At 50.8% G+C, this 23751-nt stretch overlaps 2 protein-coding genes across 2 annotated transcripts; both read left to right on the top strand.

The window, feature by feature from the left end:
• The first annotated feature begins 2302 nt into the window (after positions 1-2302).
• Positions 2303-7622, top strand: LOC121086991 (E3 ubiquitin-protein ligase TRIM7-like). Its single transcript, XM_040591529.1, has 7 exons — positions 2303-2749; positions 3965-4051; positions 4433-4663; positions 5015-5037; positions 5349-5464; positions 5764-5796; positions 6928-7622. Exons 1-7 carry the CDS (start codon positions 2342-2344, stop codon positions 7437-7439), a joined length of 1410 nt encoding a protein of 469 aa, XP_040447463.1. The 5' UTR covers positions 2303-2341; the 3' UTR covers positions 7440-7622.
• A 1399-nt stretch (positions 7623-9021) lies between these two features.
• On the top strand, positions 9022-22830 carry CDC25A (cell division cycle 25A). The gene is made up of 16 exons (XM_040591527.1): positions 9022-9478; positions 11555-11640; positions 13667-13721; positions 14674-14709; positions 14858-14894; positions 15279-15380; positions 16161-16277; positions 16824-16958; positions 17610-17684; positions 18354-18506; positions 18843-18935; positions 19342-19404; positions 19510-19608; positions 20308-20438; positions 20812-20923; positions 22296-22830. Exons 1-16 carry the CDS (start codon positions 9321-9323, stop codon positions 22434-22436), a joined length of 1593 nt encoding a protein of 530 aa, XP_040447461.1. The 5' UTR covers positions 9022-9320; the 3' UTR covers positions 22437-22830.
• The last annotated feature ends 921 nt before the right edge of the window (positions 22831-23751 follow it).

Genomic DNA, 23751 nt, shown 5'->3' with positions numbered 1-23751 from the left:
CACTGCCAGGATTTAACAACATCCAGGTGACCTTCAGCGGTGAGAATGTCAACAGGCCATCTGCAGCCACACCTCCCACACTGGGGAGGATGACAGCCATCACAGGCGCTGAGCTCGGGGCAGCAGTGGCACCAAAAAAAACACAGAGGTGGCAGTGCTGCAGGGCACAGATTTGGGGGTGGCACATGCTCGAGCAGCCTTGCTGCCCTCTGAGTTGTCTGCGGGTTATCAGCACCCTCCACTTAATTGCAGGCAGGTTTGTTTGGGGAGTGCTGGGTGCTGCACGGTCCTCGGCTAAACCACTGCTCAGCTGTCGGGGTTAATGGCACTGGCCCGCAGGACCAACTGCGAGTGCTCCTGTCCCTGGCTCAGTCACTCTTATCTGGCCCTCCCTGGCCCAGGGTGCTGGGGGGCTGGATGCAGCTCAGGGGCTCTGACTGAGCAGGGAAACTGGGATGTCACCCCAGAACACTACAGTGACGGTGGACCAGGGCTGAAAGCATCATGCCAGTGCCTCCACAGTGGCTGGGACTGAGTTCGGGGACCTGCCATGGCAGGAAAGCGGGTGGCAGGGTGGCAGGGGCTTATCACAGGGCAGTAACCACCTGGGGAGCGGGGTTCTTTGCCTGCCTTACTGCCTGGCTGCCATCAACGTGCCAGTGGTGCGCAGTGTCCCCAGAAATGCCAGGGTGGCTCCTTGGGCCCAGGCTGGCAGCACACCAGGGTGGCAGCTGAACATGGGAGGGGGCTGATTCTGGGCACCCAGCACCTGCAGGTGCTGCAGCACAGAGGGGACATGCCTCCACAGCCTGCAGGAGACGAGGGGGCTTGAGGGGCTCCCGAAGACCCTCTTCTCATCACTAAGCATCACCACTACCCCCCGGGTGCTTTGGGGCTGGGGTGAGAGTACAGGAGGGATGTGGAGAGCCGGCAGCAGCCGTGGGGCGCAGGATGGAAGCTGGATGCCCGGTGCCAGGGCAGCCCCTCAGTTTGGTGGGATCTCCCTGTGGCAGGGGGCTGGCAGCGGGCAGTGGGCCTGGGAAGTGGCTTGAGGACCCGATGACACTCGGCTCCTGTGTGTCACAGCTGCCGCACTGACCCAATCCCTTCAACTGCATTAACCACCAGCCCCGCGGCCAGGAAGCAGCTCCGAGGCCCAGGGAAGGCATGGGGCACGAGCTGCCCAGCGCTCCTGGCATGTGTATGTTGTACATATGTTGTAAATGATTCAATTGATTTAAGTGGCCAGAGCAGCCGAGGTGGCTGGCAGCAGCGTGCTGCAGCATGCCGGCTCACAGCCCAGGCAGACTACGACTGTGCTGGGGAACAGACGTGTGCACAGCGCATTGGTACACAGACACACACGTTCTTGCACACACAAACATGCAGACTCATACCCACCCACGTGTCAACACACAAGCACACCAGCACGGATATACACACACGTGCCAACACACATGCACAGATACATGTACACACAGATCTGCATGTGCATACATATATATGTACATCCATGTGCAGACAGATGCATACACATACTTACATACATGCATGCACATGCCAATGCAAAGGCACACAAGTATGCACACACACTCGCACCCCAACACACATGGCTACACATATGCACATGCATGCACACATATATGCACAAAGATATGCACTGACATACACGTGCCAACACACATATTCACACACATACACATACGCACATGTAGATGCATGCATGCAAATACACATATACACGTATGCCAACATATACACACAAGCACACACCAATGTAAAGGCCCATATGCATACACACATTCACTCACAAGTAGACTTGCACACATGCATGCTCATGACTCCACACATATATTCACATGCCAACATATATGCACAGCTATGCACATACAAGTGCACAGGCACACCTATACACCCCCCCCATATGCATAGATACGCATGCACACATACGTCCATGTGGACGGATATGCATGCACAGACAGACACGCACAGACACCCATGTGAACATATGCATGCACACACATCCACAGATAGACATGCACAGACATCCATGTACAAAGACTCACATACACACTCCCCCATGTGCACAGACATGCGTGCACACACCAGCACACGGGCATGCATATAGATCCCTCTGCACAGACACGCATGCACACTCCCCCATGTGCACACACACACACGCACACATCCGCACACACACGCGCCCCCCATGTGCACAGACGCGCCCACCCCACGCACGGGCACACGCCCCGCCCCCGCCCGCAGCCCCGCCCCCGCCCCGCTCCGCCCCCCGGCGGCCGCCCGGCGCCCCGCGCCCTTTCCGGGAAGCGGTGGCTGGGGCATGGCGCGGGCCGTGCTGGCGCTGGGCGAGGCGCTGCAGGCCGAGGCCACCTGCCCTGTGTGCCTGGAGCTCTTCTCCCAGCCCCTCGTCACCGAGTGCGGCCACAGTTTCTGCGGGCCCTGCCTGGAGGCCGTGCTGGGGTCGCCGCCGCGTCCCGCCGCCTGCCCGCAGTGCCGCGCCCCCGTGGCGCCGGGCTCGCTGCGGCCCAACCGCGCGCTGCGCGCAGTGGCCGAGCTGGCCGAGGCGCTGGGGGACGAGGCGCGTCGGCCCCGCTGCCCGGCGCACGGCGAGATCCTGGGGCTCTTCTGCGAGAGCTGCCGCACCCCGCTGTGCTCCCTGTGCCGGGAGGGCTCCCCGCACCGCCACCACCGCGCCCGCCCCGCCGAGGAGGCCGCCCCGCTGCTCCGGGTAGGGGGGAGCCCCCGGGGGACGGGGGTCCCGGGGCAGGGGCCGGTCCCTTCCCTGGTACGGGCTGGGGTCCCTCCCGGAGAGGGGCAGCGGGCCTTTCCCCAGACAGGGCGTGGGGTGCCCCTGAACAAGGTGCTGGGGTCCTCCCTAGTGAGAGGCTGGTCCCTTCCCCTGTATGGGCCGGGGCTGAGTCTCTTCCCTGGTATGGGTGGAGGGTCCCTCCCAGACAGGGGCTGAAGTCTCTTCCCTGGTATGGGCTGGGGTCCCTTCAGGGCACACAGGTCAGGGTCACCTCTGGGCATGGGCTGGGGGGCCTTCCAGGCACATTTCAGGGTCCTCTCTGCACACAGGCAGGGGTCCCTTCACTGGCAGAGATCTTGGGACCCCTCCAGCACAGGTTGGGGTCCCCTCTGAGCACAGGCAGAGGTACCCCACAGTTTATGGACTGGGGTCCGCTCAGAGCACAGGTTAGGGTCCTTTCCCAGCCATGGATTTTGGTCCTCATCCAGCTGCTGGCTGGGAGTCCCCATCTGGCTGTAGTTGGGGGTCCCTGTCACCACGGGTGGGGGTCCTCTATCCCTGCCACCCAGCTGGGGCTGCTGGTGCTCCCGTGGCTCCTGCTGTCCATCGCCTCCCCGCAGCCCATGCAGGAGCACAGGTCCCTCTTACTGCTCACCCCTTTGTGGCCCCACAAGGTCCCTAACGCCAGGTATGTCCCCAGCCAGGAACAGGGACATGGTCTCCCCACTGTGTGTGGGCTGAGGTCCCCCCCCAGCAGCAGCTCGCTCTGCCACAGGGCAGGGCTCAGAAGAGCCCAAGTTTTTTTTATTTAACACTCCAGCAAATTTATGGAGTGCATCTCAGACACAGTGCTGCTGTCACTGCAAACCTCTTCCCACAGATCCCACTTCCGATACCAAAAGTTGTTTTTCCTAATTAAAACAAAACAACAACAAAAACAAACAAACCACAAACTTCAGGGTTTCCTCATGAAGCTGTTCTAGAAATATTTCTGGCCAAAACAGCTGTGCGTGGGGATCTCCCTAGCCTGTAACGTGTGCTGCGAGAGGTGGGTGCTGTCTCCAACAGTGCTGAGCTGCACACCCACCCGCGGTGAGCCTGCAGAGCGGTGCTGTCCCCCACAGGGGCTGTTCAGTGACATCTCCTGCAGACGTCACCCCAAAATCATCAAATACGTTCCCTCCCCCCCTCCAGGAGACGCTCCAGACTAACCTGGTTTTTCTACAAAAAGAGAAAGAAGAATTTAAACCCAAAGGAGAAGAGAAAATTTGTGACCTGCTGGTATGTGTTTCTGTGTCCGTCTGCATGCCGTGCCCCCCCTGCCTGCTTACCCACCCGTCTTCAGGGGCGCACCCCATCTTTCCCCATCTATATTTATCTCCTTTTCCATAACAACACTATTTTCTCTCCCCTTCTCTATCCATCCTATATATCATTTTTCCATCCTGCTCTCCTTCAGACTCTGCTGTTGCCTGGGGTCCATCAACATCCAGACTTGACACGCCCCTCCCCCTTCCACTCTTGCAGCTTTTCCTCTCCAAAACCCCTTCCCCTTCTCCCCATGATCCTTGCCCAGCTCTGCGCAGTGCTGGGTCCCCGTGCCTGCATGGAGGCAGCCAGAGGATGGGATGGCTCAGGGGCCTCCGTGCGGGTGCCTTGCAGGAGAAGGTGGCCTCGGAGCGGCAGAAACTGAGAGGCACCTTTGAGCAGCTGCAGCAGTTCCTGCGGGAGCAGGAGGATGTCCTGCTGGCCCAGCTCGATGGGGTGCATGGGGACCTCACCAAGAAGCGCCATGAATATGTTTCCAGTGTTTTGGAGAGGAAATCGCTGCTGGACACGCTGATTGCAGAGATAGAGAAGAAACGTGACCAGCCAATGGTTGAGTTCCTTATGGTGAGGCTGCATCACCCACCTGGGTGCTGTGACCGCCCTGGCGAGGCTGGGGGCACCCACCCAGGACCCTCTGCATCCCAGTGCCCGTGCAGCCCAGTGCCTGGGAGCAGACAGGCTGTGACACCACGGTGCGTGGTGTGGCTGGTGTGAGTCTGGGCCTGCTGTGTGAGCTGAGGGAAGGCGAGGATTTGGGGGAGTGAGTCACTGAAGTGTCCCCAGGAGAGTGGTGTGACACCCCTGATCCCCGTCACTCTGCTTCATGCAGCAGGGGAGTGACTGTAACTCACTGCCCTGGGGACCGTGGTTCTTCTTGGCAGTGCCAGAGCTGACCTGGTGTTTTCTCTCTTTCAGGATGTTGGCAAAACCCTGAGCAGGTATGAAACAGGCTCAGTGTCGCTCTCCTCCTGCCCGGCTCTTGGGCAGAGGTTTGGAAATACTGCAGGTGGCCGAGCAGCAGCAGCTGGGAGGGAGGTGGCTTTGCCCTGCTTGGTATTTGGGGTTTAATGTGATGTTACCTGGAACCAGCAGTCATTGCACCCCTGTTAAGACGAGGTTCCCGTGCTAATAGCTGGGACGCAGCCCCCCTGAGATCTGTTGCTGTAGGGTGTTTTCCCCGTTTCCCTCCTGGCCCATTGTGCTTGTTGACTGCTGGGGTCAGAGCTCCTCTGTGTTGTTTCCCACTCAGCTGTGAGGCAGCAAAGGCCCCGATGCCGGAGCTGGTTTCCCCAGGGCTGGAGAGGACCGTTAAGAACCTCTTTGAGATGAGCCAGCTGGTCATGGGTGTGGTGGCCCAATTCAAAGGTAAAGCAAAGAAGCATTGTGATGCCTTGCTGTGTAGCCGGTGTCAGGGCTGCTCTCCATGCTGTGCTTCCCTTGGGCTCAGGTGCAGCGGGAGATCCTTGCTGCCTGGTGCCTCTGCCTGGGCTTTGGGAGCAACACAGGCCTGCTCCGGACAGGGCCTGTCTCCAAGATGGGATTTGCTGGAGCATGGGGCTGTGGGAGCTGGGGAGCGAGCTCTGCATCAGGCTTGCTGTCCTGATAGGGAGCAGGAAAGATTCCTCAAGGGGAGAGACTCATACATCTTCCTTTCCTTCCTCTAGTGAACCTGCTGAGCACGATGGACAGAGAAAGGGGTAAGTTTCTGGAGCCAGTAGGCACAAACGAGGGAAAAAAGCTTTCCAGAATGAGTTTCCTTACATCCTCGGCACAGAGATGGGCTCACACCAGAACATCTGAATCCAGGGTCTGTCTAAAACTTGGCCCTCTGTTTTGACTTGGCTTGCTGTAAAAACCTGTCCCCATGCCAGGCAGCACCCAGCAATGCTGTCCTCTTAACACCAAATGAGGGCTGGGACAGCACGAGGCCCTCAGCTTCCTTGTCCCTGGAGACTTTATTCTTATGCTGTGATGTGTAAGGCTGTGACTAGTTAAGCAGAGGGGCTGTTTGCATTTTGAGAAGGCTTTTAGGCATGGATTGGCAATGCTTTTGCAGGTGCTTGGGGGCCACATGGTCCCCACAGCATTGCAGGCACCGTTTGTGCTGAGGCTGGTCTCAGTCCTCTCAGGTTTTGGGATGAAGGACCCGAGGCACAGGATAGGTGTGCCTCAGGTTCCCCTGCGCTGTGGTCCCTGCTGTGAGCTGGGGCCTCGGAGGGAGGGGGTTTAGCAGAGGACCTGGGGTGGTGGCACTGCGCAGTGTGACACCTCTGCGGCCTTGTGGGATGGCCGCGGGATGGCAGCAGAACACCCCTCATGAACAGGCAGCTCTGGCTCTGCAGTGAGATTGCCTGGTTACTCGGTGGAGCAGGGTTAGGAACTTATTTTCCCTTTGGTGAGCAGTTGTTCCCCTTGTCACTGGAGCAGGGACTGGCCTGCCACCACTGCTGCCTTGCAGGCAATGCTCCTCACACCCACGGGGATATGTTGCTCCTCCACACCCAGTCTGGCTGCAGCCCCATCACACTTAGAGCCAGCAATATCCAGCAGACTTGGAAGCAAGTTTAGCAGAGTCCTTCATGGCTGTCCTCTGTGCATGGGGACGCAGCCTGGCTTACTCTTGCTTCAGGGAGTGTTCCTTTGCCCATGGGTCCTGTGTCCCATGCTGCCTGAGGGGGCTGTGGGTGCTGCAGGCATGCACCCGTGGGGCATGAGTGAGTGCCTGTTGTGCTCACAGGGCATGTCCTGGTCCCGCAAAAGAGGGGGGAGAGGTGCTGCTTCATTCCTCAACAGGCAATGGACTGACATTTCTCTCTGTCATGCATTAGTGGAGGTGACACTGGACCCAGAGACGGCAAGCCCGTACCTCGCTCTCTCAAAGGACTGCAGAACCGTGCGGCTGGGAGATGGACATCAAAACCTCCCCAACAACCCCAAGAGATTCACAGGCAGCCCCAGCGTGCTGGGCTCCCAGGGATTCACGTCTGGGAGGCATTACTGGGAGCTAGAGGTAGGGGATGGGGACAGCTGGGCTGCAGGGGTGGCTGTGGAGTCTGTGCGGAGGAAGGACTCGCTCACCATGGCCATGGGGAAGATCTGGGCCCTGCGGCGGGACTGGGATCGCCAGTACACGGCACTCCACATGCCCCCTTCCCCGCTGGCACTGATGGAAGAAGCCCGGAGAATCAGGGTCCACCTGGACTATGAAGAGGGCCAAGTGATCTTCTACAATGCAGAGAACATGGTGGAGATTTTGCAGTTCAAGGCCTCCTTCACTGAGAAGGTCTTCCCGTATTTTTGGCTCTGGTCACAAGAAACCTATATCCAGCTGTGTTCCTGATAGGGTCAGATGTCTCCCGGTCCCCTGCCTGTTCCCTTGGCGAGCTGAGCAGGCAAGAGGCGTGGGAATGACAGCATTGCATTGCAAACTCGCTGCAGCTCTGCCTGGCCTGGATCCCCTCTGCACGTTGCTGCATCTCCTCCTGCCAAGTCCTTTGGAGCATTAAAGATGTGTTGTCCTGCCTGGGGGTGTCTGAATGCTCTTATCCTGGCCAGATCCTGCAGTGATGGTGTCCTGCTTGTCCCTGTGGCCACTGAGGACACATACAAATAAGCAGGAGAGAGGCAGGGAAGATGCTTTGATTGCCTATGTCAGTCTTTGGCAGCGCTGCATGGCTTGCTTTGGCTTGGTGTGGAGTGCTGCATCATAGGCAGTGTGGGGTTGCAGCCATCCCACACCCAGGAACTCAGGGTGGAGTCAGGGAGCTGCTTATGGTAGTGTTAACTGCTTTGGCCTAAAACTGTAAAAACTTGATTGAAAGAAAAATATTCAGGGCCGACTGGTTAGCTGGGTGAGGGCATAGCCCGAGGCTCTCCAAGCTGGAAGAGTGGCAGGGACAGGGGTGTGATGAGGATTTGTGAGATCCTGGGTTGTCAGAGGGGGACCAAATGCCAAGTTGTGTAATTTAGGAACCAGGAGCATTATGTGAATTTGGTGGGTGGCAGGGCCCAGGCAGAAGGACATGGGTCATGTCCTGGAGGTGTGGGATCCCCTGATGTGTCTGCATCAGGCTGGGAACACTGAACCCAACAGGATCAGCCCTGCAGCTGGAGACTGTGGCCTCTGAAACCATCACAGGGAGATCCGGCAGAGCACATCTGCCAGGGACTTGGCTTTGACAGCAGAGATCTGCCAACCCACGCTGCATGTCCTGAGCATCCCATTTCTCCAGCTGTAAAATAGGACCATGTATTTTGGAGCTGGGACCACTCTTCCTACACTTGCAGAGTCCACAAACAGCCAGGCCTGAGGGATGACCCACACAAGGAGTCTCCTCCTTTTCACAGCACATCTATCCTCCTCTGTGACCATGGGCAGAGGACAGGGCAGGGAAAAGGTAAGGCAGGGCAAAGAGTCCTTTGAAAAGCTGGGTGCCTTTTTAAAGGCAAATAGCAGCACCTGGGTATATATCACAGTCTCCTGAAGGTAGAGGACAGGTGCAAGATTGTTTGGAGCAGCCTGAGTGTGCTTGCTTTTGGTACCTCACATGCCTATGCGAGCATGTGGTGCATGTTCGTCTCTCAATTCCCATTGCAATTTCACAACACTCCTGTGTCAGTGCTGCAGGGATGTAAGCTGGCTCTCCTTCACGCTACCAAATGTCTCACCAAAGCAGCTGATGCCGCTGACAAGCGCCTCACTTGAGGAGAAATTATGCGGAAAAGCTTCCTCCGCTCATGGAGGCCCTTTTCCCCCCTCATCTTTCCCAGTTACAGCCGCTTCCCCTCAGGCCTGGGGGCGGGAGGAGATGTGGCGCCAAAGCTGGATCTCTCCTCAGGCGCGGTGGACTATATTTCCCAGCAGGCAAGGCGGGACGCCGCCTCCCGCGTTGCCTGCTGGGAAATATAGTCCACCCGTTGCCAGACTTTCGCGCTGCTTGAGCCCGCCCCTCCCCCGGCTGGCTTTCCCATTGGCTCGGAGTGACGTCAATCAACAGTTGGAGGCGGGCAGGGGGGCACTCACCGTCGGTTTACTGGTCAAAACGATCGCTGTAGGTGGGACGATTTGAGTAAAAACACCTGCTTTCGTCACGCAGAGGGAGAGTTTTGATTGGTTGAGAGGAGGTTTGGCGCCAGCTTCGGAGCGGGCGACGGGTAGCGGCGGGGGTCAAAGCGGTGTGGGCCGCGCTGACAGGAGGACGGACAGGTTCAGCTCGGCGCTATGGATCCAGCACCGGGCGGTTCTTACCGCCGCCGTCGCCGCCGCCTGCTTCTCTCGCCGGTCCCCGTCACTTCACCCGCCGTGGTCAAGTCTCTCTTTCCCACCGATCTCTTGCCGGTCTTAGATCGCCGCCTCACCGTGGAGCAGCTGGCACAAGGGTCAGTCAAAGCAGGGGGGGCTCTGCTGCTGTGCGCTCTCCCCGGGGCTCCCCCCTTCCTCTTGACTGAGGGCTTCTACCATGCCCCTTCCATTAAAAAAAAACAACCAAACAACAACTCCCAAGGTCCGAGAGCCTATTCCCCCGCTTCTTCCTTTCTTGACTCGAAGGGTGGCCTGAGGGAGCCCCACTTCCCCCGCGCCATACCAGGCTTCCGGGGCCTTTTTTCCCCGGCCCCGAAGCGAGGCTGGGGGCGGCTCTTCTCCCCCCATTCCAAAAAAACCCAAAGCCTTGAGTTCTATCCCTGCGGTGTGGCCTTGTGGAACTTTTCTCCTTACACACACCCCACACACACCCCCCCCAAAGAAAAAACACCCCCCACCCCCCCGGTGTTCTGCTACCTCTGCTGCCCCCTCCCTTAGCTGCAAGGCCTCGAGGAGCTTTTCTCCTTCCCTGGCCCCAGACCCCAGAACAAGGCCTCGGGGACTGCATCTACCACCACCCCCAGCAAAAAAAGTGAGGCCTCGTGGATATCTTCTCGCCACCCCAGCCAAACCAAGGCCTTGAGGATCTCTTCACCTCCTCCCTCCAGAAGTGAGGCCTTGACGACCTCATCCTGCATTCTCTCCTTCCAACCCCTCCCCCCTTAAAATTAAGGCCTCGATGACCTTTTCTCCTAACCCTCCCCCCAAAAAAGCAAAGCCTCGAGGAGCTGTTTCCCCCCCACCCCCACAAGATGAGACCTCGAGGTGTTCATCCCATGCCCTGCCCCTCCGCTCCCCCCTTGCAGACCCGAGGCCTCTCCATGGGTGGCCTCCCTCAGCCCCCGCCTCCCGGTGCCCCCACCGCTGCAGAGCTCTTTTCCCCCTCCTGCTTGGGGCCTTCCTCTCTAAATAGCCCCTTCTCCCAAGGGAGCCCCGAGACTTGGCCTTCCTCCCTGCCTGCATGTAGCCATGGCTCCTGCACTGCAGGCCATCTTCCCCCAGCCCTATCCCACCACCATCTTCCCCTAGTTCTGCTCTGGACAGCCACCTCGCTCCTGAGCCCTTCCCTGCGCCTGACCCCAGGGTTGGGTGTTTTTCCCTCTCCCGCAGATTAATGCGGGTACTTCCTGCCTAGCTGCATCAGCTAAGCTCAGTTTTTGCTCCTCACTGCCACCTTTTGCCTGTCTCCTGTGACCTGACTTCTTTCAGCCTGCTGCACACCCTCTCCTCGTTCCTGCGCACCCCCCCCCCCCCTTCACTGTTTCACACATGGGAAGTGCTGCGGTCTGTGGGCTCTGCCACTCCTTTCTCCTTTAATCTCATTACTCCTACAGTAGCCTCTCTACTTGTATGGCTCCTGTTTTGACCTGACCCACTCTGGGCTCAATGGCTCTCCTAGTATTTGTTTTTTGTTTGCTGCTTTTATATTATTGTCATTTCTGTAATCATTTGCTTTCTTTATGAGCCTTCCCTCCTTCAGGTTCCTGAAATTCCTGTACAGGTTTTGTACCAGTCCATTATTCTGTCCTTTGAGTTTGTAGCCCTAGCTTGTGCCCTGGTGCATTTTTTAAGCCATGTGATGGAGGAGCCACACTCAAGTAGCCTTTCCCTTATTTAGGGTAATACAGAGTGAGGCTACGTATGATAGGCATGTCTGTCTGTATTGAAGCTGCTGTGACCCCTGCCCACACATCAAATGAGTGTGTCTGACTGGAAAGGCAACCAGGACAATTACCATCTTAAATGACACTCTCCTTGGCTCTGTTTTGGAAGCCTGACTTATAATATTAACAGCACTGCATGTGCTGTTTTAAAAACGCAAACCAAACCCTGAAGCTTAAGTCCCTGTAGGTGTTAGATCTGAGCCTTTTTGTAAGGGTGGCAATGTGGTGTTGGCATTGTCCCCATACTGAACAGCCCACAGAGCTCAAGGAGCTGTGGTCTGATTGCCAAGCTGGAATCCTTTCACTTGGCCAATGATAAAGGTTTTGGGTTATGATTATCTGTGCTGTGTATCTTCATTCAGGTGCAGCTATATTGTGTATTTCTTGCTTCAATGAGCATTTAAAACAAATACCTAACTTCCTTTACAGTAAGCATGAAAATGCTGAGCAAGATCTGGGAAACAAGAATACCAATGGTCTACAAAGAACAGCATCATCAGAATCAGCAGACTCAGGTACAGTTTTCTCAATTAACAAGTAAGAAATGAAAAGCATTGTATCTTTAGATGACTTTCATTGCAAGCAGCTTCCAGGGTTTGGATAGTTTGCAATCTGTGCAGCCAGTTGTCATTCCTACACTTTTGAAAAGAGGGAGGCAGGCAAACCATCACTCAGCAAGCTTCTGCAGTTCATGGTTTGGGTTGTGGGAGGGGTTTTTTTGCTTTAATTGTCTTGGAATATGTTAGCAGTAGAGCCAACGTGGAGGAAAAACTGGTTCTGTGCCGCCCCCTCCCCCCAGGGGAACTCAACAGAGATGACTTTTTCCTTTTTTTCTTAGCTTTCTTTTTATGACTTACTACACTATGTGGTTGCTGACCTGTCATGCTTTGTACTCCAGCATGATGTTTATCACTGCCGTTTTCTGATTGCCTTGATGTTCTGCTCTGTACATGGTAGTAGGTCAACACCTTATCATGAGTGTATCAGCCCTTCTTGCCGTGGAGATGGCTGAGGATGATGGCTGCTAAAGATAGCCCAAGATAGACTTCACCAGTGAATTGGATTCCCACCATTCTGTAGTCTGTGGTGTCTTGCAGGTATTGGCCTGTGAGTGTTTATAGTTGCGCACTGGGGCTGTGATCTGGAAAATGGGGAGATAGCCTTTCATCCTTCATTGTTAGGATCCATTGCATATCTGCATTCAGCTCTGAATAGGACCAATTTGAGTTTCTGCCCTTTGGAGGGTGATAACTTTGATGAAAGCAAGTCATCACCCTCTGTTTTCTCTCTTTGAACCCAAACTGCGTGAACCTGCTCTGCATGCCTGCTTGAATCGAGGCCACTGAGCAGGGTTTGTCTTGTGGTTTGGGGTTTGTTTTTTTTGTAGCTTTTTGTTAACATGAGCTGATTCTTTATCTGAAACCTGGGGAGTTGCATCTTAATACTGATCCTTGCCTAGAAGTATTTTTTTTTTCTTCAGATGAGATTCTTTATCAATGAAAATGGAATAGGTTGTTGCTGTATACCTTGTAGAACCAGGGAAGTTTCTGATAATTCATTAGTCCAGCCCAGTGATGGAAATCAGTGTCTCCATCTGAATTCACACACTAGTCTGACTGTGTGGTACTTCCAGCCTTCAAAGGAGCTTTATAAACTGCTAAAATACAAGTATAGCTCACAAACCACAGAGTGGGATAGAATAACCAAGCTTGCTAAATCTTCGCTTTCTTTTTGGCTTTTTTCTTTTTCTGTCTCCGAACCAGGTCTTAAGTGCTCAGAAAACACTCATAATTAAGGTCTTTGCTGTGCTGAGACCACTACCTGTCAATGTTTGTCACATAAGTTCTTTGTACTTGTTTGTTTAGATCCCAGTCACTGAGGTAGCAACAAGTTTTCCCGTGATGGTATGGAGAGTATTCTGGTAACCGTTGTCCTGTTGCTAGGGCTTGTGAATACTTCCATAATACAAAAGTGCCTCGGGGAATCTGTGTTTTAAATAAGCTTCATATTTGACAGTACTTAAATGTGATGTAGCTATAATGTTTCTCTCAGTTTGTGCTTATGAAGTGCATCAGGTGCACTAGCACGCATTAAGAAGGGCCTTCTGACTACTTGTTATGGAATGAGCCCAAAATTTCTTCCTGTGAAGGGGTGTAACTAAAAACATGGCTTAAAAACCCCTAAAGGACTAAGTTGTTTATTAAGATGCGTGTGTGAGAGAATAAGCCAAGAAGAGTATTCCAGGAAATGTGGCAGGACTCTGTTCTATATGACATTCTAGGCAGGGCTAGGGGTACTGGTTTTAATTACTCCTGTATTTCCCCAAGCAGTGACGCTTGGCTGTTCTATGGCCAAAGCCAATGGTATGGCATATCTGTAACTGTTACTTCTACACTGAGGTGAGGCTGCAGGCAGGGCTTTATACATTAGTTTTCTGTCTGAGCTCAGGGCCTTTCTGGGGAAATCTGTAGCAGTGTCTGACACTTCGTGTTTCCTAGATATTACTCGGTAGAAAATGCTGTGTCTGTGTCTCCTCTCCAGGTTGTGCTTTGGATTCGCCCGGTCCTGCAGCCTTGAATGATATTACGGAGGAAACGTATGTAACCCTATGCTAAGCCTGACCTGTGGCATTTCATGTTGCACCGTTAACAGATGTAGCTTAATGAGAGGCTTGATGTGGCTTTCCCCTTGCTGGCATGTGTGCAGTGGGCTCTTCTCTCTTAAACCTCTAGAAGTGTGTGCTGTAGCGTTCTGCAGCTTGAGATGCTAGGCTGTCTGTCTTGCGTCCCAGAGTACTTACTTAACCAGCCTTGGGTGTGAGTTAAGTGTGTTGTACCAACCAGGCTGTTAGAGCACGACATTGGCACCTTACCAGGAGTCTGAGGCTGTACCAAATTGCATGTACGTTGCAGTTTTCACCCAATGTTTAAACTATAATTTATGCTTCTACATGCCTTAAATGATAGCAAGCAGTTGCTCTGAGCTTTGAATTTGCCACTCTCAATTATATATATTTTTTTTCCTAATCTTCTGTCTTCAGGGAAGGGGGACAAGTGCCCTTGGTCCCTGGTTTACTGAGCTTTTTTTCCTTCAACTCAGCTTCTTGTCTAAACAAGCCTGGAAAGAGTTTAAGGAAAGGAGGGGCAGAAAGAGTCTAGCTAGAGTTTCAGAGTCTGGGATGGGATAAGCTGGCTCTAAATAGCTTTTGAGAAAGGCAAAGTGTCATCAAGAAGCATGATGGCTTCTGCTTAGCACAGGGGTCCTCAAACTTTTTAAACAGGGGCCGGCACGTGGATGAAGTGGCAGGAAGTCATCTGCGGCTGCTTGGTTTCCACACACCCCCCACCCCCCCTGGCCCCCAACCCCCCGACGGGGTCGGGGGGTTCTGTAAATACCAGGGGCCGGATTGGGGACCCTGGGGGGCCGTATCCGGCTCGCAGGCCGTAGTTTGAGGACCTCTGGCTTGGCATAACAGTGACTTAAATACAAGGTTGATTTTCAGTGTACTACCTTTTGGTGCTAACCTGGGGCATCTCACTTGCTTTTAGGTTTGAGAAAGCTATTAATGAATCCAGCAGGCTGAAGTAAGTGTACATCTATTTTAACTTGTTTGGCAGTGACCTTTGTAGCTTATGGGCTTTTATTGGGAAGGGGGGGAAAGTAAGTTCTACTGATGTTGCTGTCTTTTTGAAACAAAATGTTGAAATAAATCTTGGTTATTCTTTATTGTAGCATTCGGATGCCTTTCAGAAGAATACATTCACTGCCGGTAAGTGAGGGTGGTACTGGTATTATATGTTAAAGGATTCAGCATGTTAAGTGTTTTAGATAGATGCGTTCCATAACTTGTTAATTTGCTGGTTTCAAGAATAACTGATGTGGTACTCAATGAAAACTGTCAGAATTGCAGCTTGTAAACTCAAAATCTCATTTAGGGTAGCATGAAGTTTCAGCAACGTGGGTCTGTCATTAATGCAGTTGAAGCACTTTGGTACCCGTACTGAGATGTCACTATAAAAGGCTGCTGCATGTAGTTTGCACAAATTTGTAGTCGGAGACCTTACGGTCTTCATTAAAACCTATTTTGCTTAAAATGTTGAGCAAAGACTATATTGCACAATACTGAGCTGGCACCTCTGTATGAATGTTGTAGCAAAGCCTCCTGGGATCCAGTCCTGCTCTGAAGAGAAACCTTTTTGATTCTCTGGACAGTGATGCTTTTCAACTATTGGAACAAGATGAAAATAAGGAGAATGTAAGTGTTGCTTTCTTTCTGTCGCCTGCGATGATCCGGTGTAAGAGGCCAGTACCCAGGCAGCTGAATTAGCACACCCTTTCAACAGAGGATGTGGTGGGAAAGGCTTCTGTTATTCTTTGCCAGGCTGCAGGTCAGACGTAGCAGTTTTGCGTAGCTTATCTTAGGGGAACTTGCAGTGAAGTGCCACGGCACTGATGATAGCAACTGCAAACTGATTATAGGTTAAAAAAAATTTAGAAGGCTTTGTGCAGCTCTGCCTTCGCACTGCTGAACCTAACTCCTTTTAGATTGAGCAAAGGAAAATGTATTCATGCCATTAGCTTTAGCTAGCTGTGAGGGGTGCCTGCAGAAAGCTGTTCAGAGAGACCACCTCATCTCTTCTTCCTGCTGCTGGCACGGGGAGCCCTGGCTCCTCAGGGCACAAATGCTGCTGGAAATCCCATCGGTAGGGCTGCCACAGGTCTCTACAGAAGAGCAGGTGTCAGTAGACAGCATTTGCTGCCTTTAATAATTACTTCTTTTGCAGAGCAGTTGTCTGACAAAAGAAATAGAAAAGCCTTAAGCCTATAGGGAATACCAAGAAGATAAAAGCTTGATTGTGTCCTCTTGATAAATTTGAAAACATTTGGCATCAGACTATTCCTGTTGGCAGCAGAAAACTTAAATCCAGAAGGTCAGGTAGTTTTTAAAAAAAACCCTAAAAAGATAAAACAATCCTAGCAACTTACACAGTTTGTAACTTTGGTAAAATGATTGATTTATTCCTTTTTAATTCAGGAATTGTTCGAGTTTAAGAAGCCAACCAAACCAGCTTCTTGTTGTTATGTGCATGTCCATTCCCCTGATGGAAAAGCTGTTCCTGGACCAAGGCAGAATTCATCTGCAGCTCAGATAGTAAGTACTGCGGTGTTTACAACTAATTCTCAACTCATCTTCTGCATACCTGCTGCCTGGGAGGAAGAAAAATTGCATCAGCTGTTAGTCACCACTGTTTATGTGCCACATAGAAAACATGAAAGATCAATTGATACAGAGCTGAGGTTATGCTGCAGTAAGTCAAGGGGGTGTGGGCATTGATGTGAAATAAAGAAATTTATTGATAGTGAAAACAATTACAGAGTAGATACTTATAGATGCATTCGAAACAGTGAAGAATGTGTAGGTGCAGTTGGATCTTATGTCCAGATATGACATCCAGGAAGAAAATATTACCGTTTTCATATTCTATTGCTTGGAAAAAGCAGCTGAAAAAACACGATGGGACCTTGCACAGAAACAGAGCTGGGGGGCTGATTCTCGTCTCCACTCCTTCAGTCAGGTAGTCTTTCATCTTGCTGAGTACTCTTGATCTGTAGTGTGGAGGCATGGCATCACCTCTGTGGTTACAGCATCCCGCAGCAAAGGGAAGGGATGTTATTAAAACTAACTCTCTTGTCTCAGTTTCCCATGGGCACAATACCTGCGGGTGAACAGGAGACCTACCAGCCAGCTTTCCTGCAGCAGTCTTCTCTGACTTCCTCTGAAAGTGAAGATGACGATGGATTCCTAGAGCTGTTAGATGTGCAAGACTTGAAGGTATGTACAAAGAAAATAAGATAAACACTTCAAAATCAGCTCTAATATTAAGTCTGCCAACAATATCTGTCGGTAATGCACATATGTTCTAGCAGAAGTCAGTGTGGTAAGTCAAACTGCAAAAAGCAAGGTACTAGGGAATCCTAGAAGATGAGTTATCATCATCTTTTTCAGCTTTTACATTTCAGTGTCTCTATCTTACATGTGCTTGTTCCTGGTGCCGACAGTGGGATTTATGTGGTGCATGTTAAAGAATTGCTGCTGTTCCTATTGGCAGATGGGAATTGCATTACTGGAGAGAATTATTTGAGCAGTGAGCATTTTTCTTTAGATACTTGCTGAGAGAGCTAGAGGCAATATTTTCTTTTGAGGTGCTTAAATAAAGATTGTTTCTAACTGAATTTGAAATGCTTAAAGCTTTGGAGGAAGACCATTGTTAATCAATCAATGAAATGATGTAGCTTACCTTCTCTGACATGTCTCAACTCGGTTCCATTATTTCATTGAGTATTGGAATAGTAATTGAGTTAAACTCATAAAATTGCTCTGACAGCTGAACTCAACTGGAATACTGGCCCACGCTGTGCAGAAGCTGTATTTACAGTCTCTGCCTGTGGTAAAATTGATGAGAATCAACTTTCTTTTTCTCAGAATGATGAGGAGATGCCTTCTGATGTGGCGAGCCTCTGGACTGCACCGCTGGTCATGAGTGGGACAGACAATTGGGTGAGTGTTCTGTGAGAGCACACAGGACAGAGACAGGGACTTTGTTCTAACAGCCGTTTTCACTGCTGGGACAAATGATCATGCTGTTTCTGATCCTGTGTCCCTAATAACAACAAATCAAGATATGGCATAAACCTCTTTCAGTATTCTGTTATCTTAAAAGTGTGTTTACCTGAAATACTGTCAGTGTGGAACAATGCTCACTGTGTGCATGTCTGGGCATCAACTTTCTTTTTACAAAACCATAACTTCAAGAAGATTTTGATTTCCCTTATCAGACACTTGTTGACATATCTTGAACACATTCTGCACAGATTTACCTGGAATGCCTGTAGTTCGATCTGATAATAGACTGCAAAGGGAGTTTAGACTCCAGCAAAAAGCTCTTAATCTGCTGATAGATTGTCTGCTAATTGGTATAAAGCACTCTGCTAAAACTTCATATTGCTTATGGTGCTCCAAGCTCACCCGGGTCTATACAGCAAGAAACAAGTGTTACTGGAAATGTAGGTCCTGAATTTAGATGACCCTATTAACATTCTGCTGTCACTGTGCAGTGGTGGTGTCTGATCTAAGGCAAAATTTGTAATAGTCTAAAAGTCTAAGGCTTGCTTAGTTTCTAAGCTAAATCTTTGCTAGACAACCCTTAGCTTCTCTCCTTCCTCACAGCTGAAACGATGCCGGTTGTTTGGCTCTTCATCTCTCCATAATGGTGGAGGAAGAAACACCCAGAAAAGGATGGAAAGATCCCAGGAAGAGAATTCTCCAGGGAAAAGCAAGAAGAGGAAAAGCTTGCCTGAAACACCTTCTGAGGACTCAACGGTTGGTGGCTTGGCATCCAATTTTGTAATGGAGAAATGATTGGGAGAGGATCTAGTATAGGTGTCTAGTTTAAGAAGGGTAGTGAGAGTGCTTTTTTCAGGTGAATTGCCGGCCTAGCAAAACTGCGTTCTCCGCATAGCGCAGGAGACTTAGAGAAGCTGGTGCAGTAGTTGCATACTCCTGACCCTGAATTATGCCTTAATCTAAAGGGGAAGCTGGGGAGTTGTAGTTCAGGGCTTCAGCGTAAACTCTGAGTTTTCTGTTACGTTATGGGGGGGGAAAAAGATCTTTCAGCTGTCAGTGCTCAGCATTGGCCTCTAACCTGTGTTCCCCTAGAGTCTGAAAATGGTAAAGGTGGAATCCTCCACAGCAGAGATCGAAAACATTTTGGATGATGACCAGAGAGACCTTATTGGTGACTTCTCAAAGGTAATCCAAATGATTTAATGCTGAAGTATTAACTAAAGTGTTTTAATGACCTTTCTTGGTAGATATGTCTCAAACCAGCCCAAATAAGGCACTTTCCTTCTTATCTGTACATAAATTACCAGGAAAGGCTGAGGCTGAGAAGGGTGCTCTTTTTTTGGTTTATTTTAGACACAAAGCGATTCATTTGTGGTTATTCAAAAAGATTTACAAAATCCCTTCAGCATAGGAGACAAAATTGAAATTCTGTCCCTGAATTTTAGAATTCTTGGTTTTAGCTCTTGAGCTTTGCTGAAGAGATTCTTGTCAACAAAGTCTCTGTGCTACAAAACTAACTGCTGGACACTGTGCTTTTGCCTCTATGTGACTCATTTGGAATTTCCTCAACTAAATGCTGTCTGTTTTAAAGGGCTATTTATTCCACACTGTCGATGGGAAACATCAAGATTTAAAATACATCGACTCGGAAATGGTATGTGCTCCAGGGACAGTAAGAAAAACTCTACTGGGAGCAGGGAGGGAGCTGTGCAAAACCATCCTGCAACAACTGAACTCTTTTGGTGGGTTGTTTTTTCAGATTGTGTCTGTGCTGACTGGGAAGTTTGCAAGCTTCATCAAGGAATGTGTGATAATTGATTGTAGATACCCCTATGAGTATGAAGGAGGACACATCAAGGTATGTTGACCCTGTAAGAGCAACGTAGAGTTGTCTGAAGTTGCAAACTGGGGTCACTTGGCACCACTGGCAAGTATCCAAGGCCACGTGGATATGTTACAGCTGAGATGCCCAAGAGCCCCACTGGGGTCTGCAGTCTGTTACACCTATGTGCTGCATGAATCTTGGGACACTGGGCTCACACCTGGTTCATAAAGTGATTCTTCCTTCAAAGGAGGGAATGTTCTGCTTTTCTTAATCAGAGGAGGTGGCCTGTGTGGCGATTGGGAAGATGGTTCCAGAGGTGAATGTAAGACACTTGGTATGCAGCATCCCGATATCTAGGGAAGCTAGAATTAGAATATTAAACATTTAAACCACAGACTTCAAAGAAAAAAAGTTGATGCAAATCCTAACTGATCTTGGTTTGCTGCTGGAGCAAGCTGGCCAGCCCTCTTGAATGCAATGAGATGGGAAGGGAAACCCAACAAGCCACAACCTACAGCTGTGGAAATGGCAACCTGAAACAGGTCCAGGTCACTCAGAGTCAGTGTCGGACTGTAATGTTCTGGGTTTGCAGCTGTGTTCCTGCTGGCTGGAGGGGCTTGCCGGCGCTCCTCTGGGAAACTAAGGCAAGGGGATGGCTTGCAAGGAAGTAGAGTGGGTTTGTACCTGTTGTCTGCTCACTGCGTGTGCTGGGGCGTGCCTCTACCTTTACAGGGTGCTGTCAACCTGCATATGGAAGAGGATGTGGAAGACTACTTGCTTAAGAAGCCAATCCAGCCATCTGAGAACAAACGAGTGATAGTAGTGTTCCACTGCGAGTTTTCTTCAGAGCGAGGTCCTCGAATGTGAGTTATTCCATACTCCCCTAGATAAGGACTTACTGCTGAGCCAGCTGAGAGCAAAGCTTTCAGGGTGGCACCGATTACTGTGACGGCATGCTGCTTAATGCACGGTTTATCATGAGTAGAAGTTGGTTGTCACCTCTGGCAGGGTTGTGACAGCCCACGATGTGAATGGCCACGTTAAAGTTGGGCTGGCACACTGGAATGTGTGGCGATGGAAAAGAAAAACCAGCTAGCCACAGTTTTGGGGCCAGTGTGGCCTGTCAGCCTGTTCCTTACTTCTTCCCATTTGTCAGATCACAGTTTTGGGCGACAGCTGTTTTCATGTATTATTTATTGAACACAAGATGTAGTGCAGGGTTTTTTCCTGCTGCAGGTGCCGGTTTGTGAGAGAGCGGGACAGGCTGGCTAACGAATACCCCAACCTCCATTACCCAGAGCTGTATGTCCTGAAGGGGGGTTACAAGGAGTTCTTCTTAAGGTGCCGTGTAAGTAACGTTCTCTGAAACTCATCTCTTTCACACTCGCAGGAGAAGAAATGATAGATAAATAATACCCATGTATTCGTAGTTGATCCTTCTCTTTGGAGTAGGGTGGTGTTGCTGGGGTAGCTTTTCCTGCTCCGTTCCACAGTGGTCTGTACAGAGAGAGCAGGGGAAGCTCGGCAGTGAGGCTGAGCCTGTTCTATACCTCAGAGCTGTCTGGCTGCCATAGCTGAAAGGTTTTTCCACTTGTCTCAAGAGTAAAATATAAAACTGGTTTCTGCCCTTTTCTAACAACTAGGAGTTCAAAATGTCATTTGTAGAAGGAATTTCTTAAGAGTGCTTGGCCTGCAAGGGCTAGGAGAGAAGACAGGCTTGACAGAAATGGCCGTATAAAGAACGGAACCCTGAAGTCTGATACTATACTAAAATAGCAAAATCAAAGAACTTGAGGTTTGAGTTTTCAGCCTCTAATTGAGGAAAGGGAACTAAAAAATGCCCAGCAGCTCTCCTGCCAGCACTAAGGATGGCGTTTCTTGTATTGCTCAGCTCCTGCCGCTCCTGCCGCTCTGGCACTTCAGCGGCTGTACTCTTTTCTTCAGCTAGTTCGTCCTGCTCTTCTGACACAAGCTAGACTGTGGCCTGACTGTCACTTTAGCGATTTAGATTTAGTCTAAATCTTAAGAGCATCTCTTAGACTACCTTCCTGTTGTGTGAGCTGATGCGTTTCCAGAGAGGTGTGAGGTATTTGGCCTTTCTGGGGCTGCCTGCGTGGGGCTGAGTGCTCTTTCCCAGGGGTAGTTTGAGTCTTCCAGCGTTTGGGCTGCTGTGGGGGATGTCGGTGCCTGTGGCAGTGAGTGCTGTCCTGTTTTTTGGCTCTCCCTGCGATCTGCTGGCTCTCCTGTGATGGTGGGCGCCTGGATTTTGTTTCGGCCCAGTGGGTGTCTTCTCCCGAGGTGGAAGGAGCCAGGGCCTCAAGGTGGCAGCATGGAACGGCTGACGGCAGCCTCGAGTGCTCTGGTCTGTGAGCCAGGGGCTGGCCGGTTCCCAGATAGATTCTTCAAATCTGTGCTATTCCAAGGTGAATACTAGACAGATGTTGTTTGTCTGTTGATGTCTGCCAGGAAATTTGGGGTAAGAGCTCTGTACACAGGGCTGAAGTCTTTTGTTGAACAGCTATCGCTTCTGGAGTAGCTGTAACCTTGAACGTTGCTTGGCTTCCTGCAATGGCTCCGTTTCTGTTTATTCTGGCGGTAGTTGTTTGAATGGTTGGTACCAGGCTCTGTTGGTGAGTCTCAATGAGATCATCACTCCTGTCACACACTGAAGTGAAACCAGCTTCTCTTTTTTTTTTTTTCTTCACACCCCCCCCCCCCAGAGTTTCTGTGAGCCGCAGAGCTATCGCCCCATGCACCATGAGGACTTTAAAGAAGACTTGAAAAGGTTCCGCACCAAAAGCCGAACCTGGGCTGGTGAGAAGAGCAAAAGGGAACTGTACAGTCGCCTGAAGAAACTCTAAGGGCTGAAGTGCAAAAGCAAAGACTGCCTGTCGTAGCAGGGGGAGGCTGCAGCGGGAGGGAGATGTGCCTGTTCCTTGATTGTGGTTATGGGGTACCAGTTCTCTCCTTGTCTGTTTTATTGGGAGCACCATGGGACTTGTGGCTGCAGGCTTGATCTGAACAACCTGGACGCTGGCTGGGACCTGACTCTTCTGAATATTCTTGTGACACTGCTTGGTGGAAATGGCTTCTTGTGTTCTGTGACCTTCACAGATGGCCCAACAGCCTGCCCGGGGTGGGGGGAGAGGCTGATACGCGGTGTCACCGGTTCAGGGTATTTTAGTGCCTGTTTGTTGTTTTTGGTTTTTTTTTTTTAATGCTTTATTTTATTTAAATACAGTCAAATGAAGCTAATACTGCTGCAGTTGCATCATCTGATTTGTACTTAAACCTTGTTTCTGCTAAGGGGCAGCCTGCTGTTGGGGTATGTGTGGGTGTGTGTTAATTATTTTTCTCAGCTGCAGCTTTGATTCTGTGTTTTTGTAGCATAATGTGTTGTGGTGAAGTAAAATGGGAAATAGTTCATTACAGCTGGGTGTTCCCACCTTGCTGAACTCCTGTGTTCCGCTGTGGGAAGCCTCTTGAAGACAGTTCAAGGGGAAAATGCTTATTGTACGTAAATATCACATTCACCTTGTTTACTTAATCTAGATTGCTTTATTTCATAGTAGTTTGAATTTAGCTGCTGCTTTAGTTCTAGAGGAGTTTTGAAGTAGGGAGAACTTCTGGTAACTGAGGGTAACACAGAAATAGGCTGTCTTGGGTGATCCTAGAAGTACCAGGCTGCAAAGTTGTTACCAGGATTCTCAACAGCTGCTTCCTCCGAGGCTGTGTGTTACTAGCATGAATTACGTCCAGAAAGAGCCCGGCTGTAAGGAATCACGGTAACGATCCTGAGAGGCTGCTCTGAACCTGCCTTTGCTGCTGTGAGTTTGATTTTTTGGCCACTTCTCTAGCAGCAGAGGCACCTTCTGCCAGGAAAGGCAGGAAATTAAGTCTTGAAGTAAAAGGAACTTCCTCAGCTAGCATTGAACCTGATGGCTGAGCCCGACAAATTGCCCACCTAAAGCAGAATGTGTGGCTCCACGGCACAGCAGTACCAGTCCTAAAACTGCTTTGCTGCTGCAGCCTTTGGTGTCCCCTAAGACCCAGCTATTGAACCTCACAGTAGCCCTGGGATGTCAGGGAAAGGCCAGCTGCTCGCTGCAGCAATGCTGTGGTGATCGCTGTAGCTCATCTTGCTCACAAACTTCTTGGTGAAACTGGTGCTCCTGA

Source organism: Falco naumanni, chromosome 4 (assembly GCF_017639655.2).
Source record: "Falco naumanni isolate bFalNau1 chromosome 4, bFalNau1.pat, whole genome shotgun sequence".
In the NCBI taxonomy this organism is placed as follows: domain Eukaryota; kingdom Metazoa; phylum Chordata; class Aves; order Falconiformes; family Falconidae; genus Falco; species Falco naumanni.
This window is presented reverse-complemented; position numbering and strand designations above follow the sequence as displayed.

Coding starts and splice junctions, on each gene's coding strand:
- LOC121086991 (XM_040591529.1), top strand. CDS start 2,342: ATGGCGCGGGCCGTGCTGGCGCTGGGCGAGGCGCTGCAGGCCGAGGCC. Junction 2,750..3,964: donor AGGCCGCCCCGCTGCTCCGG/GTAGGGGGGAGC, acceptor CCCCCCCTCCAG/GAGACGCTCCAGACTAACCT. Junction 5,465..5,763: donor TGTGGTGGCCCAATTCAAAG/GTAAAGCAAAGA, acceptor TCCTTCCTCTAG/TGAACCTGCTGAGCACGATG.
- CDC25A (XM_040591527.1), top strand. CDS start 9,321: ATGGATCCAGCACCGGGCGGTTCTTACCGCCGCCGTCGCCGCCGCCTG. Junction 9,479..11,554: donor GTGGAGCAGCTGGCACAAGG/GTCAGTCAAAGC, acceptor CTTCCTTTACAG/TAAGCATGAAAATGCTGAGC. Junction 14,895..15,278: donor GAAGAATACATTCACTGCCG/GTAAGTGAGGGT, acceptor TGAATGTTGTAG/CAAAGCCTCCTGGGATCCAG.